Below are 14,119 nucleotides of genomic sequence, written 5' to 3' on the forward strand. Positions count from 1 at the left end.
CGGCCCGCCACAGGAGTGGTGCGCGATGAGACAAGGATATCCCTACCGGCCAAACCCTCCCTAACCTGGACGACGCTATGCCAATTGTGCTTCGCCCCACGGACCTCCCGGTCGAGGCAAGTTACGAACCTATAGCTAGTCGGCTTACAGTATGCAGCCCATGCAGGAATCAAACCCAGCAATCCCAAAAGTCCAACCAAGTGAAGCATTAACCTCTCTGAACCACCCATTCCGGATCCGGTATAATTGTCATCAGCAGTCAAATAATATTACCAGAAAATATTAATATTCATGAAATCACAAGTGCAATATTGCAAAACACAGCTTAGCCTTTTGTTAATCCACCTGTCGTCTCAGATTTTGAAATTATGCTTTACAGCGAAAGCAATACAAGTGCTTGTGTAAGTTTATCGATCGCTCGACAAAACAATAAGTACACTTAGCATCAGGTAACTTGGTCGCGAAAATCAGAAAAGCAATCAAATGAATTGTTTACCTTTGATGATCTTCGGATGTTTTCACTCACGAGACTGCCAGTTAGACAACAAATGTTCCTTTTGTTCCATAAATATATTTTTTTATATCCAAATACCTCCGTTAGTTTGGTGCGTGATGCCCAGGAATCCACCGGAAAGAGCGGTCACGACAACGCAGACAAAAATTCCAAATTATATCCATAATGTCCACAGAAAAATGTCAAACGATTTTTATAATCAATCCTCAGGGTGTTTTTCAAATATCTATTCGATAATATATCACCCGGGACAGTTGGCTTTTCACTAAGACCGGGAGTAACAATGGCCGCCTTTCTCTTTTGCGCACAACTCTGAGAGCTCCCACCTATCCACTTACGCAATGTGGTCGTTCACGCTCATTCTTCAAAATAAAAGCCTGAAACTATGTCTAAAGGCTGTTGACACCTTAGGGAAGCCATAGAAAAAGGAATCTGGTTGATATCCCTTTAAATGGGCAATAGGGATGCATAACAACAGAGAGGTTTCAAAAACAGGGGCACTTCCTGATTGGATTTTCCTGCAATATCAGTTCTGTTTAACTCACAGACAAAATGCTGACAGTTTTGATAACTTTAGAGTGTTTTCTATCCTAATCTTTCAATTATATGCATATTCTAGCATCTGGTCCTGAGAAATTGCTGTTTACTTTGGGAACGTTATTTTTCCAAACATAAAAATAGTGCCCCCTAGCTTCAAGAGGGGGCACCCCAACCGCTTGATCTTACCCATCTTATCACCCCCCTATCTTCCCTCCTCCACAGCCATCCCTAAGCAGGAGGTGAAGCCCATCATAAAGAAGGAGCCAGTGGACCAGCGCTTCCAGCCCTTCCATGGTCAGCTGGAGGGCTACCCTGCCCAGGCTGCCGACCCCTACCACGTCTACCCCTCCCGCCCTGGCTACTACGCACTGGGAGGCCTCTCTTCCAATGGCCAGCCCCCTGCACTTCCAACTCCACCAGGCCCTGTTAATGGCTACCGCCCTAATCTACCGGCAGCACTGCCCTATAGCTACTGCACCTACCCCCCCAACCCTAGCACACTTTTCCCCCATGAGCTCACTTACGAGGGCTGCAACGGCTCCTGGCACCACATGGGGCCCAAGTTTTCCCCCAGTCCTGTGGACAAGAAGCCAGACGTTCAGAGCCTCCAGGCCAGGCTGGCTCACTCCTACTTGAGCCCAGGCCACCTTGAGCAGCAGCAGCACGGAGACCCAGCCAACCAACACCAACGCAGCGCTTACCCACATCCTCACCAGCCTGACTACAGCCAATCACGTCCCTCCTCAGCCTCCTCAGAGCCCTCCCACAGAGGGACCCCCGTCATCAAGCAGGAGCCAATGGATATGCCAGTTTATAAGGAGGTCAATGCCCAGAGCTGTCCCAGCATGCCCAGCACCACCCTTCAGCCTGGCGCTGCTGGAGGGCCCTGGCATGGGCACAAGCCCAACGGCATTAGGGTGCCCAGCAGTTGGGAAGGCAACATCCAACCACCAGGGCCCCCGGAGGCTCCCTTCACTTCAGACAAGCAGCAGTTTCACCAGCAGGGACCTCACCAGACTTTCCAGTCCCCATACCTCCAAGAGCAGCATCAGCATCCCCCACAACAGCCCTCCCCATACTCCCAGCAGTGGAACTCTTACCATGGCCCAAACACCCCCACGGCCTCCCCTGCTCCCTCCCCGTCCCCCTCCATAAAGATACCCCCGTCCCCCTTTCCCTCCTCACACCCCGGCACCCCCCACCACTGGGACAGCCCTGATTCCAGCCCTCAGCCTAAGGCTTGGCCCATGGGCATGGTTCCTGCTGGTTATAGCCCCAGTCCCGCCGGAGGCTTCCCCGACAAGATGTGGTCCAAGGCGGGCGAGAGTTGGGGCTCGACCCCCTTGGGGCTCCAGGAGAAGGCCTGGAAGTCTTCCGGAGGCTCTATGGCAGGTACACCGTCCCCAGCCCCAGAGGGACGCTTGTTCCCCGATGCCCTACAGCAGTCGGATGGACAGTCCCAGGCTGAGACTCCTCGCAACCTCGAGGAGGAAGAGCGGTGGTCGGACAGCGAGCATAACTTCTTGGACCCCAGCATCGGAGGGGTGGCGGTGGCGCCCGCCCACGGGTCCATCCTGATTGAGTGCGCCCGGCGCGAGCTGCACGCCACCACACCGCTCAAGAGGCCCGACCGCTCTCACCCCACCCGCATCTCCCTAGTGTTCTACCAGCACAAGAACATGAACCAGCCGTGCCACGGCCAGTGGATCTGGGAGGCCAAGATGAAGATGCTGGCGGAGCGGGCTAGAGAGAGGCAGCAGGAGGCAGCTCTACTGGGGCTGCCCTACGACGACATCAAACCTGGGAAGAAACGCAAATTGGGGGCCGCGGCAGCAGGGGCCAGCCCGGGGCCTGGCCAGACCACGGACAAGAGAGAGGGGCCGGTGACACGGCTGGCCTCCACACGACACACCACCTCTACCATCACTGTATCCCCCTACGCCTTTACCACCCTCACCGGGCCCTACAGCCACTTTGTGTGAGGATGGATGGACACACAGACTGGTGGAGGGAGAGAGGGCTGAGCAGGCCAGGGAGGAGTGTCTCAGCCCTTCCTTTAGTCCTGTGTCTCTCTCCATCCTTCTCTTCCTGCTCTGTTTCCTCTGGGCTGGAAGGAGGGGGACTACTGGTTTAACTGCTCGTTTTGTTTTGTTTGTTTTTGTACCTCATGTCAGGCAGCAGTTTGGACCGGACCCTGGGCCATACAGACACGCTGCCTGTGGTGCTCGTCCTCTTTCCTCCGCGGGGGGACTCCATCGCTTCTCCTTCTTCATAGAATTTTAATGATCCTCCTAATTATTACTATTATTATCAATATTATTACGATTGCTATTGTTACTGTCAATGTTGTTATTACAGGTATTGTTATTTTTATGATGCTGAGTTGATTTGTTTGTTTTGTTTGATATGGTTGTTTTGTCATTCATGTTGTTATTAATGATGTGATTGGTTTTGGTTTTTCCCCCGAGGGGTTCTGTCTCTCAGTCGGATCTTTATTTTTTCCCATATTTCTGGAAATCTGCCCATTTCTTTGTTGTTTTTCCTTAGGCCTTTGACATTCTTGTGACTGTACTTGGAGAATGGCCTTTCTCAGCACTGCAAGGCTCCTCAAGACAGTCTTTCCAGCATGGAATTCTAAACATTTGAATCACTAATCATTACCAAAAGAGTGAAGAGAAACGCCACCACCCACAGAAACTTCGCTGAACCATCCGGTCTTTAGCAACGTCCCCAAACTATTTAAAAAAAAAACTCCTGTCTTGTCTGCCTTGCTGTGAAGAGAAGGGTTCTTCTCTCGTCATTGTTCCTCTCACCCTACCAATCCACCTCACTCTATTGGTGCTTCATGTTGACCTTCATCCTTTTCACAGGGAGGATGTCAGTCACTCCATTTCTCTACTCTTCATGGCACTAGATGCTGAATATAAGGAATTGGGTGCTTCTATGGCATAGACGTAGAGTGAGTAGAACAACAGGCACTGGAAGTCCTCGTCATCCTTCAGGTGTTGGTTGAGAGATCTATCCCTCCAGTTCTATGACTCCCCTGTAAGCCCCTGTAAAATGGTGCACTGATACACAGACACACGCACACACACAAAGCTCTTGTCATCCAGCCAGCACAGAGCAATGCCTTACTGCTTTAAACCACCGAGGAATGGCCGCCAAAGTCTGGTCCTTCCAACGACCGCAGGCAGCAAAGGCCACGCAAGGCCTTTACACTGAAACCGGAGACATAGATGGGAATAGTGTGTGGACAGAAATGCACTCCTAAACACACACTGGTGCTTTCTCTACGCATGTCGACACACCAAGGGCTCAGTCAGTCAGTCCTGCTTCTGCATGGTGCTGTTTGTTGTCTTGAAGCAGAGCTAGGTTTGTCTCTATGCATACATTGTCACAGCAGAGCCAGTAAAACCTTATTCACCAATCCTGGCTGCCTCTGCATTGGCCCGAAGTCATCAAGTGTTGCAGTCAGTGGGTTGAACCCCAGCTGTCTCTATCTAATGTGCACCACAGTGGACTGGGCTACAAGAGGTTGTGAATCTTCTTTCCACATCTTGCACTAAGATCCTCCTCAGCCTGTTAGAGAGGCCTCTCACTCAGTGCAGTGCAGTGCTGCATGTTGTATCCAGCTCTTAGCTTTGTGTGTGTGTGTGTGTGTGTGTGTGTGTGTGTGTGTGTGTGTGTGTGTGTGTGTGTGTGTGTGTGTGTGTGTGTGTGTGTGTGTGTGTGTGTGTGTGTGTGTGTGTGTGTGTGTGTGTGTGAGAGAGAGAGAGCGCGCATGTGCGTGCGTACGTTTGTGTGTGTAAGTGCGTGTGAGAACCAGAGCCTGCTTGGTGCTCACTTCTGAGATGAAAAACCCTGGTGCTTATGAAGTTGTCGATATAGAGCTCTCTATACCTCAACGTTGCAGAGACACTGGTCATGGTTGCAAAAAGCTAGAAACACACACACACAGTCACCAGAGAGGACAGAGAAACATGATGAGCATTAGTCCACAGCTTCCCTGTGTGCTCTCTTATCTAAACTCATTTTAATCCACTTTTTTATTCTTATTTATTACATGATAATGATGATTGTTTTTCGTTTTTTTTAATAAGTAATACAAATTGTACATACAGAAGAAAAGATTTTATAAAAGCACTTTTAATCTTGAAAAAATAACAGATTATTGACAACTTGAAGCTTTGTTTTTTTGGTTTGTGTTTTTTTTTGGGGGGGGAGATAAAAAAATGTAAATATTTAAAATATTTAGGTAAGATTATTTAACTGGTGAGGGATAATGACTAAATCATGAATGATTCCAGGCTTTTAAGTCCAGTCAGTTTGTCAGATGGCCTTCAGCAGCAGAAAGCAACACAGTGATTTCCAATATGTTGTTGTGTCTGTAGATGTATACTCAATACTGCTGTCCGGACTTCATTAGTACTGTACTACACGATACCTCTGACAGCAACCAACCAGTCCCCCTTCGTGAGAAGAGATAGACCTAATCAGTAATCAGGCTGCTTATAAACCTGAGTATGATATCTAGCTATCCGTTCTGAGAACCAATGCTAAACGAAGGGCTCTGTAAATCAATCCGTATCGCAGGAATTCAGTGGTAAAGCCCAATTCAAATTTAAACGCAACGGTCTGGTGTTGGAAGAAACGGCATTCCCGCTAAATGCATCACATGTCGTCGCAATCGGAAATGACTACATTTCTATCACGAAATCTGTTAACGCTTCAACGATACGGATTGAATAGAGCTCAAAATATTCTTTTTTTTTTAACACGAGAATCAAACGGGTGCAGAATCAAAGTCATCAGAAATGTGTGAGAGAACTCTAGTGACAGAGGTGAGGCGGAGCCCCAGCAATCGATCTTGTTCCATTGTGTTAGACTATGAGGTGAGAGGTTGACACCGCCGTAACTCATTTTTAATGTGGTTGTTGGTTATTATTATCAACGATAGTGATTATAACAGTAGTAAACGATGTAACCGTAATGAAAAACCATGACAACTTAACACTTGTAGTACCAGACTGAAGGTACAGTGCATTACTGGAAGACACCAGGTAATACCTGGTAGTATAGTTTGTAATATTGTCTTTTGTTAATTGTCATAGATTGTCACAGACATGACCAACAGGACTTTGACTAACTTAGGGACTGGGGGAAAATATGCCTGTTCCTTTGTCTCACAACTACTCATGATCCTGTTTCAACTGTATTCTATTCTCACTTTAAGAACAAACTCCCCCCTTTTAAAAACAACAATGCATGAGTCACACACAGTTAAAATGATTCAGTCATATTCATTCAGTATGTAATAATGGGTGCCGGTCGTTATATTCATCAGATGAATTTTGTACATTTCTATACAAGATGTGATGGAAATAACAGAAAAATGCTCAAAGGAGGCTGGTGCTATGGTGCCCCCCCCCCCCCATGGAATAGTGTGTGTGTGTTGGAGAAGGAGGGGGGGGGGGGTTATATCACTGATATTTTTTAGAGCTCTTAGAATGATAAGAGGAACTATTATTTAAAATATGTCAGTTTCAGTGGATGGGGAACTGCTCCGGTGCTGATCTTATGAGAATGTCCCATTCATGTTCAAGGCAGTGAACAAACTAAAAAAATGACAACTGTTGAATTGAAGCACTCACACATTTCATACATACACTTTTATTAATCCTTGTCCCCATAAGGTACTTTTAACTGGTATGGGGATTGAATGATCATATTATATTGAAGTGAACAGACTGTTATCTTAATTGAAAACTTGTTGCAGTTTATGTGCGGAAGCTATTCTATTAAACATTACTGTTTTGGGTATGTTGTACATTTTAATGGTGAGGGGAGAATGTTAAAATATTGGAACAATATTGGAACAATTGTGTACTCCCACGCTATTTTTCTCCCTCATGCACTTATTTTCTTACGTACTTATACACTCACTAACTGCTTACACATCTCACATATTTCCTCACATACTTTCCAGCTCTCTCTCTCTATCCTTTTCTCCTTCCCCCCCTCTCCCTCCCCCTCTCTCTGTCCCCCTTTCTCTTTCTCATAAACACACACAAATATTATCACAATTTATACCCCCCTCCAGTTCTCAAGCTGGGCTCAAGCTTAAATCCTGCCCCAAATAAACAGAAAACAAACAAAACACCACAACTGGCAGCTACATTCCTTTTTGAGTTCAAAGATTGTTCTTGGTTCTATTTTTTCATGTCAAGTATGCAGTATGTAAAAAGTTGTTTTGTTTTTGTTCAGTCTCTCTTTGTAGCTGTATGGTGTATTATGTGAATACATAGTGTATGTGGTACAACCCACAATATTGTTTTATGTTGCGCGATAAATAAAAAGCTAAAAATGAAAATCATTTGTGGTATGATCAACATTTTTTACAAATTTTTTGTCAATTTTACTTATAGCATGTTAGTTTGGAACTAGAATAACGATCACTTAACGCACAGTTCAGTTACCTCTTCATGTCCACATGGTGGCAGCACAGCAATATTATGTTCTGTCTGTCTGTCTATCTGTTTGTGTCTGCCTCTCACTGTCTCTCACTGTCTGTCTGTCTCTGTCTGTCTGTCTTTCTGTCTGTCTGCCTCTCACTGTCTCTCACTGTCTGTCTGACTGTCTCTGTCTATTTGTCTGTGTCTGTCTCTCACTGTTTCCCGCTGTCTGTCTGACTGTCTCTGTCTGACTGTCTGTCTCTGTGTGTGTGCGCATGTACGACCTAGCAGCAAGAGCCCAGCAGCAGGAGGAAAAGCACAATGATATGCAAAATATGATTATTTCATTCACCGAGATCAGCTGCCATTCAAATTGGAAGTATAGCATAGAATAAATCACACAAATAGACACGTTCCCATTTGGAGGGACCTCAGGACAGATTAGCTCTGAATAAAATGTATTTTGCACCTCATCGTGCCTTGCCTCTATCACGACTTCTGGACATGACACAGTACCTTGTCATTTCTGCCTCGCCCTCCATTACCCATCTGTACACTGTACCAATCAAATAACCACTGACCAGGTCAACAAATTACATATGTTGGACCCGAATTAAACATCCTGCAACGTCCAATCCAACATCGTTCATCCTCATCACCCAAATCAAAAGAGTCGCCAATCAGTTGCAGGGTGTACTTTGATGCAATTGCGCTATTTTCTCTCATAATGGGATGATCTTTCCTGCAAGGATTCCTTGGAGGTCTGAGGTTAAAGCATGACGGAAGAAGAAGAAAATGCGTCTTGTTTTATCTATAAAAGGTCTTGCACAACTAATTTAATTAGCTTAATTTAAATTTAAAAAATGGCACGTTTATTTTGGCATACACCACTGTAAACGTAATTTGCCTGATGACACACAAGAGGAATAGGAGAGTCTCATTTCATCAGAGAGGAAGAGGCGAAGTGAGAGGGTTTACGCAGCCCAAAATCTGGACGTGAAAATATGACCACGAAGTGAGGAATTTTTGTATGGAGGTCAATGAGAGAGAATCGAATTTGGTCAACAAAAAATGTAATTGCTAATAGGCTACATGAGGATAATTTGATCAAATATAAGTATTGTAATGCTTAGGTTGTTACAAATGCGCTGATTGATATAGGTGGACTCGTCATTTCAGCAACTTTGAAATTAATTATAGTCCATCTCTATCCTTTTCTCCTTCTCTCCCTCACCCCCCCCCTCTGTCCCCCTTTCTCTTTCTCATAAACACACACACAAATATTATTACAATTTATACCCCCTCTCAGTTCTCAAGCTGGGCTCAAGCTTAAATCCTGCCCCAAATCAACAGAAAACAAACAAAACACCATAACTGGCCGAGATTGTTCTTGGTCCTATTTTTTCACGTCAAGTATGCAGTATGTGAAAAAGTTGTTTTGTTTTTGTTCAGTCTCTCTTTGTAGCTGTATGATGTATTATGTGAATACATAGTGTAAGTGGTACAACCCACAATATTGTTTTATGTTGCGCGATAAATAAAAAGCTAAATGAAAATCATTTGTGGTATGATCAACATTTCTGACAGTTTGTTGTCAATTTGATTTATAGCATGTTTATTTGGAACTAGAATAACGATCACTCAACGCACAGTTCAGTTACCTCGTCATGTCCACGTGATCGCAGCATAGCAATATTGTGTTCTATAGATGTCTTTGTGCGCCCATGCTGCAAAAACCCACAAGCAGGAGAAAAAACACAATGATATGTCAAATATGATGATTTCATTCACAGAGCTCAGCTGCCATTCAAATTGGAAGGATAGCATAGAATAAATCACACAAATAGACACATTCACATTTGCAGGGAACTCAGGGCAGATTAGCTCTGAATAAAATTTGTGGCTGTTGTTCACACATGTATCTGCTCTCTCATTGGCTAGAATGGTGCCACTTGATCTCGCATCCTCTCACCTGCCTGCCTTCCACCTTTGAGAACATGTATTCCCATTGTTAGAGTGGTTGCTCGACTATCTTGTCAATATAATTGTCACGACTTGATCTGTTTCACTTGTCCTTGTGCTTGTCTCCACCCCCTCCAGGTGTCGTCCATCTTCCCCACTTATCCTCTGGGTATTTATACCTGTGTTTTCTGTCTGTGCCAGTTTGTCTTGTTTGGTCAAGTCAACCAGTGGTTTTTCTAGTCTCGCTTTTTCTCGGCCTCCTGGTTTTTGACCCTTGCCTGTCCTGAACCTGTACCCACCTGCCTGACCACTCTGAATGAGCCTGCCTGCCGTCCTGTACCCTGGCCTCTACTCTGGATTATCGACCCTTGCCTGTCTCAACCTGTCGTTTGTCTGCCCCTGTTACAATAAACATTGTTACCTCACACAGTCTGCACTTGGGTCTTACCTTGTTTCCTGACAATAGAACATTTGATTTCATACAAACATATTTTCCTCCACGTTCCCTTTCCTCGCCGCCAATCTTCAATAACCTTTGACCTTTTTCAAAAGGATCCAAGAGGATGCAGGAGTTGAGGAAATCCAATTGAGAAAAGGTCAAGGTCGATGTCTACGCCAGCATTAAGTTTTATTTTTCTGGTGGAAGACTTCAATTTCACATCTTCAATCATTTCTTCAATGGGAAATACTTGTGCCAAAGCATTGTTGCCAAGAAGCACTTTGTGGCGAAAATCAATAGGAACTGAAGACTTGTCCTTTGTTCAATGTCATTGACTGAGTGTCCCTCCATTTTTGGTACAGTTAGCATGTCAAAGCCCTGCAGGATGTAATGACGGTGACCAGGAGCAGTCGTTTCTAAGCAAATCTATTTAAGTGTCAAAAGCAAGACCATTATAATGCAAGAGTCATTTAACCCTGCTGCCAAAATGTTCTAAATCACCACAAGAACAAAACATTTTTGCTCACATAAGTGTCAAATCTGTTCTGTCATTGAAATGGGTGATGGCTGGACTTAAGACTTGGTGTTATATTTCTGCCAGATATATTTCATTGCTCTTTACACCTACAGTATGGTTCCCACCTGTTTTATACATTACAAGCACTTCCCAACCAGCCAACCCGGAGAATACCTTGAAATTCATCTTTACAATTCTTGAAGACACTGAAAATGTCAGAACCAGGGCAATTCCCTCAGAAACCATTTAATATATTTCTCATCAATGCACCATTACTTTGGTCTCAAAATATAATTATTTTACACATACGAGCCTCAAAGCTATCCTAATATCATAGCTATCCTAATACACAGGGGTGCAACTTTGGTTTTAGAAGAGGGGGGCATAACTTGGCAGGGGTCTGGGGGGGGGGGGGTACTCCCTTCTTTGGGGGCATCTAAAGGTTTCTACAGAATCTAATATGACCCATGGCCCTTCTAGCAATCTCTATTTAGAATGACAAAGTAAGCAAAAATGCCCACAGTCATCAAGCTAGGTATTAAATATGTTTAAGTGATTGATAAGACTGAACTAGATCAAAAGTAATTCAATAGTCAATATTGTGTTGCACCTTTAACCAATAGCCTAACAAATGAACAACTCACAGATAAAGTACAAAGACGTTTGAATGTCTTAAGACAACCTCCATATCAAATTTCAGCCAGACCGACCAATCAGCCCAAACCGCCTGCACGCCCCGACCAATCAAGTCAATAACTCAACTCTTCCTTCCCAAGGAAAGGTTTGGAAAATAAATGTTGTTTTCTAAAACACATACACATTAACACACAGAAACAGTAGACCCTCCATATAATTGATATAATAGGCATAATAGTACCGTGGAGCTCTTTTTTTTTACTTGAATACAATATTGCTGGGTCAACCCGTCCTGCCCCTAAGGGTCCACGGCCCTGCAGCGCCCCAACCCAACGCACCCCACTCAGCTTTAGGATCTTAGTGAAACGTTCATTATTGGTTCCAGGTGTGTTAGGCCATGGCCAGAGTGACAACCAACAGGACTGAGCAGCCCGGCAGCTAGGGAATGCCTAAATAGGTATCTCCCCTGATGTGGGCATCTATCCAATACAAACTCCTTTTGTCGTACAGGATTCCATATAAGGCATCCAGACCTTATGAAAGTTGCCGTGTACCCTTAATCTTGTAATAAATCAAGTCTAGTGATACATAACTTGACATTTCTTCCATCCATTGTGGGAGAATAAACAGCCTTGCAATGAATGGCAATGCATTTCGTAGCCGCTATCAAGGCACAAGGCGAGACCCAAATGCAGACACAGGAGGCAGATGGTTGGAGTCTTACAATGTTTATTAATCCAAAGGGGTAGGCAAGAGAATGGTCATAGACAGGCAAAAAGGTCAAAACCTGATCAGAGTCCAGGAGGTACAGAGTGGCAGACAGGCCCGTGGTCAAGGCAGGCAGAATGGTCAGGCAGGCAGGTTAAGAAACAGGCAAGGGTCAAAACCCAGGAGGACTAGAAAAAGGAGAACGCAAAAAGCAGGAGTACGGGAAAACCACCGGTTGACTTGGAAACATACAAGATGAACTGACACAGAGAGACAGGAAACACAGGGATAAATACACTGGGGAAAACAAGCTACACCTGGAGGGGGTAGAGACAATCACAAGGACAGGTGAAACAGATCAGGGCGTAACAGCCGCTATAAATGCCAGTTTACATAGTTTCTTCTGATATCAGTCTCCAGTATCAACATTTCCAAGTAAACAAAAACAGGGAGAAGAGAGAGTCTGTAGACACTCTGAGATACAAGAACATACTCTCTTTGCCAGAATTCAGCCAGCCTTCACAAGATCATAACATATGCAAATATGTCCCCTTTAGTGTTTTACACCTCCAGCAGAGGAATAACATTTCTGAGTGCATGTAATTCAGTTTCACTGCCATATAGTATGTTCTATGGATGGTCTTAAATGGCTGTAATTTTTGTAATTATATGAACATGACTGGGCATTCTAACATATCAGTATCCATTCATCATCAATAGTGTCTCCCAGGTCTTTCTCTTTTTGTTTTATATGCTTTGTGTCATCAAGAAAAGCCTATCAACCCTTGATACAGTTTGGAAATAAATTTTAGAGGTTAGTCGGACTGCCTTGTCAATCGTTGAAGCTTCTTGCTTGTCCAGTGTTTGCTGCACAAGTTCCCCTCTGCACTGTCACAGACTGGTCTTCCCTGGCTGTCTGACCCTGCAGGGACACCTGTCACCATCTGATAGTGCTAAGACATGATGAGCATAGTGTTGTGTTGCGTACTGACTGCGCACTATGACAGTGAAGCCTATAGAGCTGTATATACCGTGTCAGTGTGAAAAGGAGGGAATTAGCTAGGGAAACGGACAGATCAATAACGTTACATTGCTTTACTGACTAATAAAACACATATTGAGCTGAAAAAAACAGAATATCTTAAATCGTTTGGCCGCTGGTTTCATAATTTGATTCAGGGTGTTAGGTTCTTATTTTTCAGAGTAAATTACTCACAGACACAAGAGAAGCTTTAACAAAGTTTAATTCTTCCGGAAGGTTCTGTACAGATGTTATTCAGACAACCCAATAATTCTCCCATATCAGCTTAAGACACTCCTCCTTCTCTCCAATCCTTACATCTTATGGTTCCACAGGAAAAGGGTAGTAAAACCTTTATTACTCCTTTCAGGGGATCTGACCTCACCTCCTGACCTCAACCCCTCCTTCTTCTAGTCCACAGGTGTCTATCTGCCTCCCCTTTAGCAAACCTTTGAGCTCCTCCTGTCCACCCAGCACATTCCACAGCCACTGTCTTTCTACAGATATCACACCTTAATATACTTATGCGTCTGATCTATCATGTCTTTAATATCTCAATGTTCAAAATGTCGAATCCAACAGTCCCTCCTCTTGAACAATAGCATCCTAATGTTCAATTTATATAAACTTGGAAATTACTAATAAATGGATAACCAATGATAATAAAACATGAATAAAATAATGAACAAATGATTATAAAACATGAATTAAACAAACTAACAAATGGAACAAACGATGAACAAACATTCACCGCGAGGTTTACAAATTTAGAGACTTATGGCCTCTGTACTATGATCACACAGTTTTATTTCCATCTGTCATCACACAACAAAAAGCCATTCCAGCTGAATCTGCTGTCTCGTTCTATGTCAGATGGAGCAGCTTTAAGTTTCTCCACTTCCCCCTTCTGGTTCCTAAGAGAGTAGTAGCACAAAAATTGAAAAGCAACAAAAAGATACACAAAACATGACAGTATTAATGATGTGATAAACTACGCATAATTATATATGCATGAAAGCCAAAGACTGAGACCATGACCAATTCCCACCCTCTCTTCACCTGACTCTATGCCCCCGGTATACGTTCCTGCTGGGTTCCACAAAAATTAAAGCTCTAAAAAGCTTCCACATGCTTTCGCCCAGTCTTCCCCTTTAGGCCCCAGGTTCCGAGAGGTGTTCCCAAGTCATGTCATTTTCACTTTGTTCCCTGTCTCCTCCATTTCACCTGATAGGCACGTCACCTGATATGCAAGTGTGTATCCCTAATCCACGTTTCATCCTCTTGAGGTAACTCAGCACTGTACATGCTTTCACATCAATGCCTTCAACAT

The 14,119-nt window shown here is 44.2% G+C and overlaps 1 protein-coding gene across 3 annotated transcripts in view; it reads left to right on the top strand.

Moving 5' to 3' along the window:
* Nucleotides 1-7,427, top strand: part of tet3 (tet methylcytosine dioxygenase 3) — a 47,827-nt gene extending 40,400 nt beyond the window's left edge. For all 3 annotated transcript variants that reach the window (XM_064970837.1, XM_064970827.1, XM_064970846.1), the window contains one exon: nucleotides 1,277-7,427. In XM_064970837.1, the coding sequence (XP_064826909.1) occupies nucleotides 1,277-3,036 (1,760 nt within the window). In that variant the 3' untranslated portion in view covers nucleotides 3,037-7,427. The remainder of the gene's footprint in view (nucleotides 1-1,276) is intronic.
* The last annotated feature ends 6,692 nt before the right edge of the window (nucleotides 7,428-14,119 follow it).

The sequence above is a fragment of the Oncorhynchus masou genome, chromosome 1, assembly GCF_036934945.1.
Source record: "Oncorhynchus masou masou isolate Uvic2021 chromosome 1, UVic_Omas_1.1, whole genome shotgun sequence".
NCBI classification, from domain to species: Eukaryota; Metazoa; Chordata; class Actinopteri; order Salmoniformes; family Salmonidae; genus Oncorhynchus; species Oncorhynchus masou.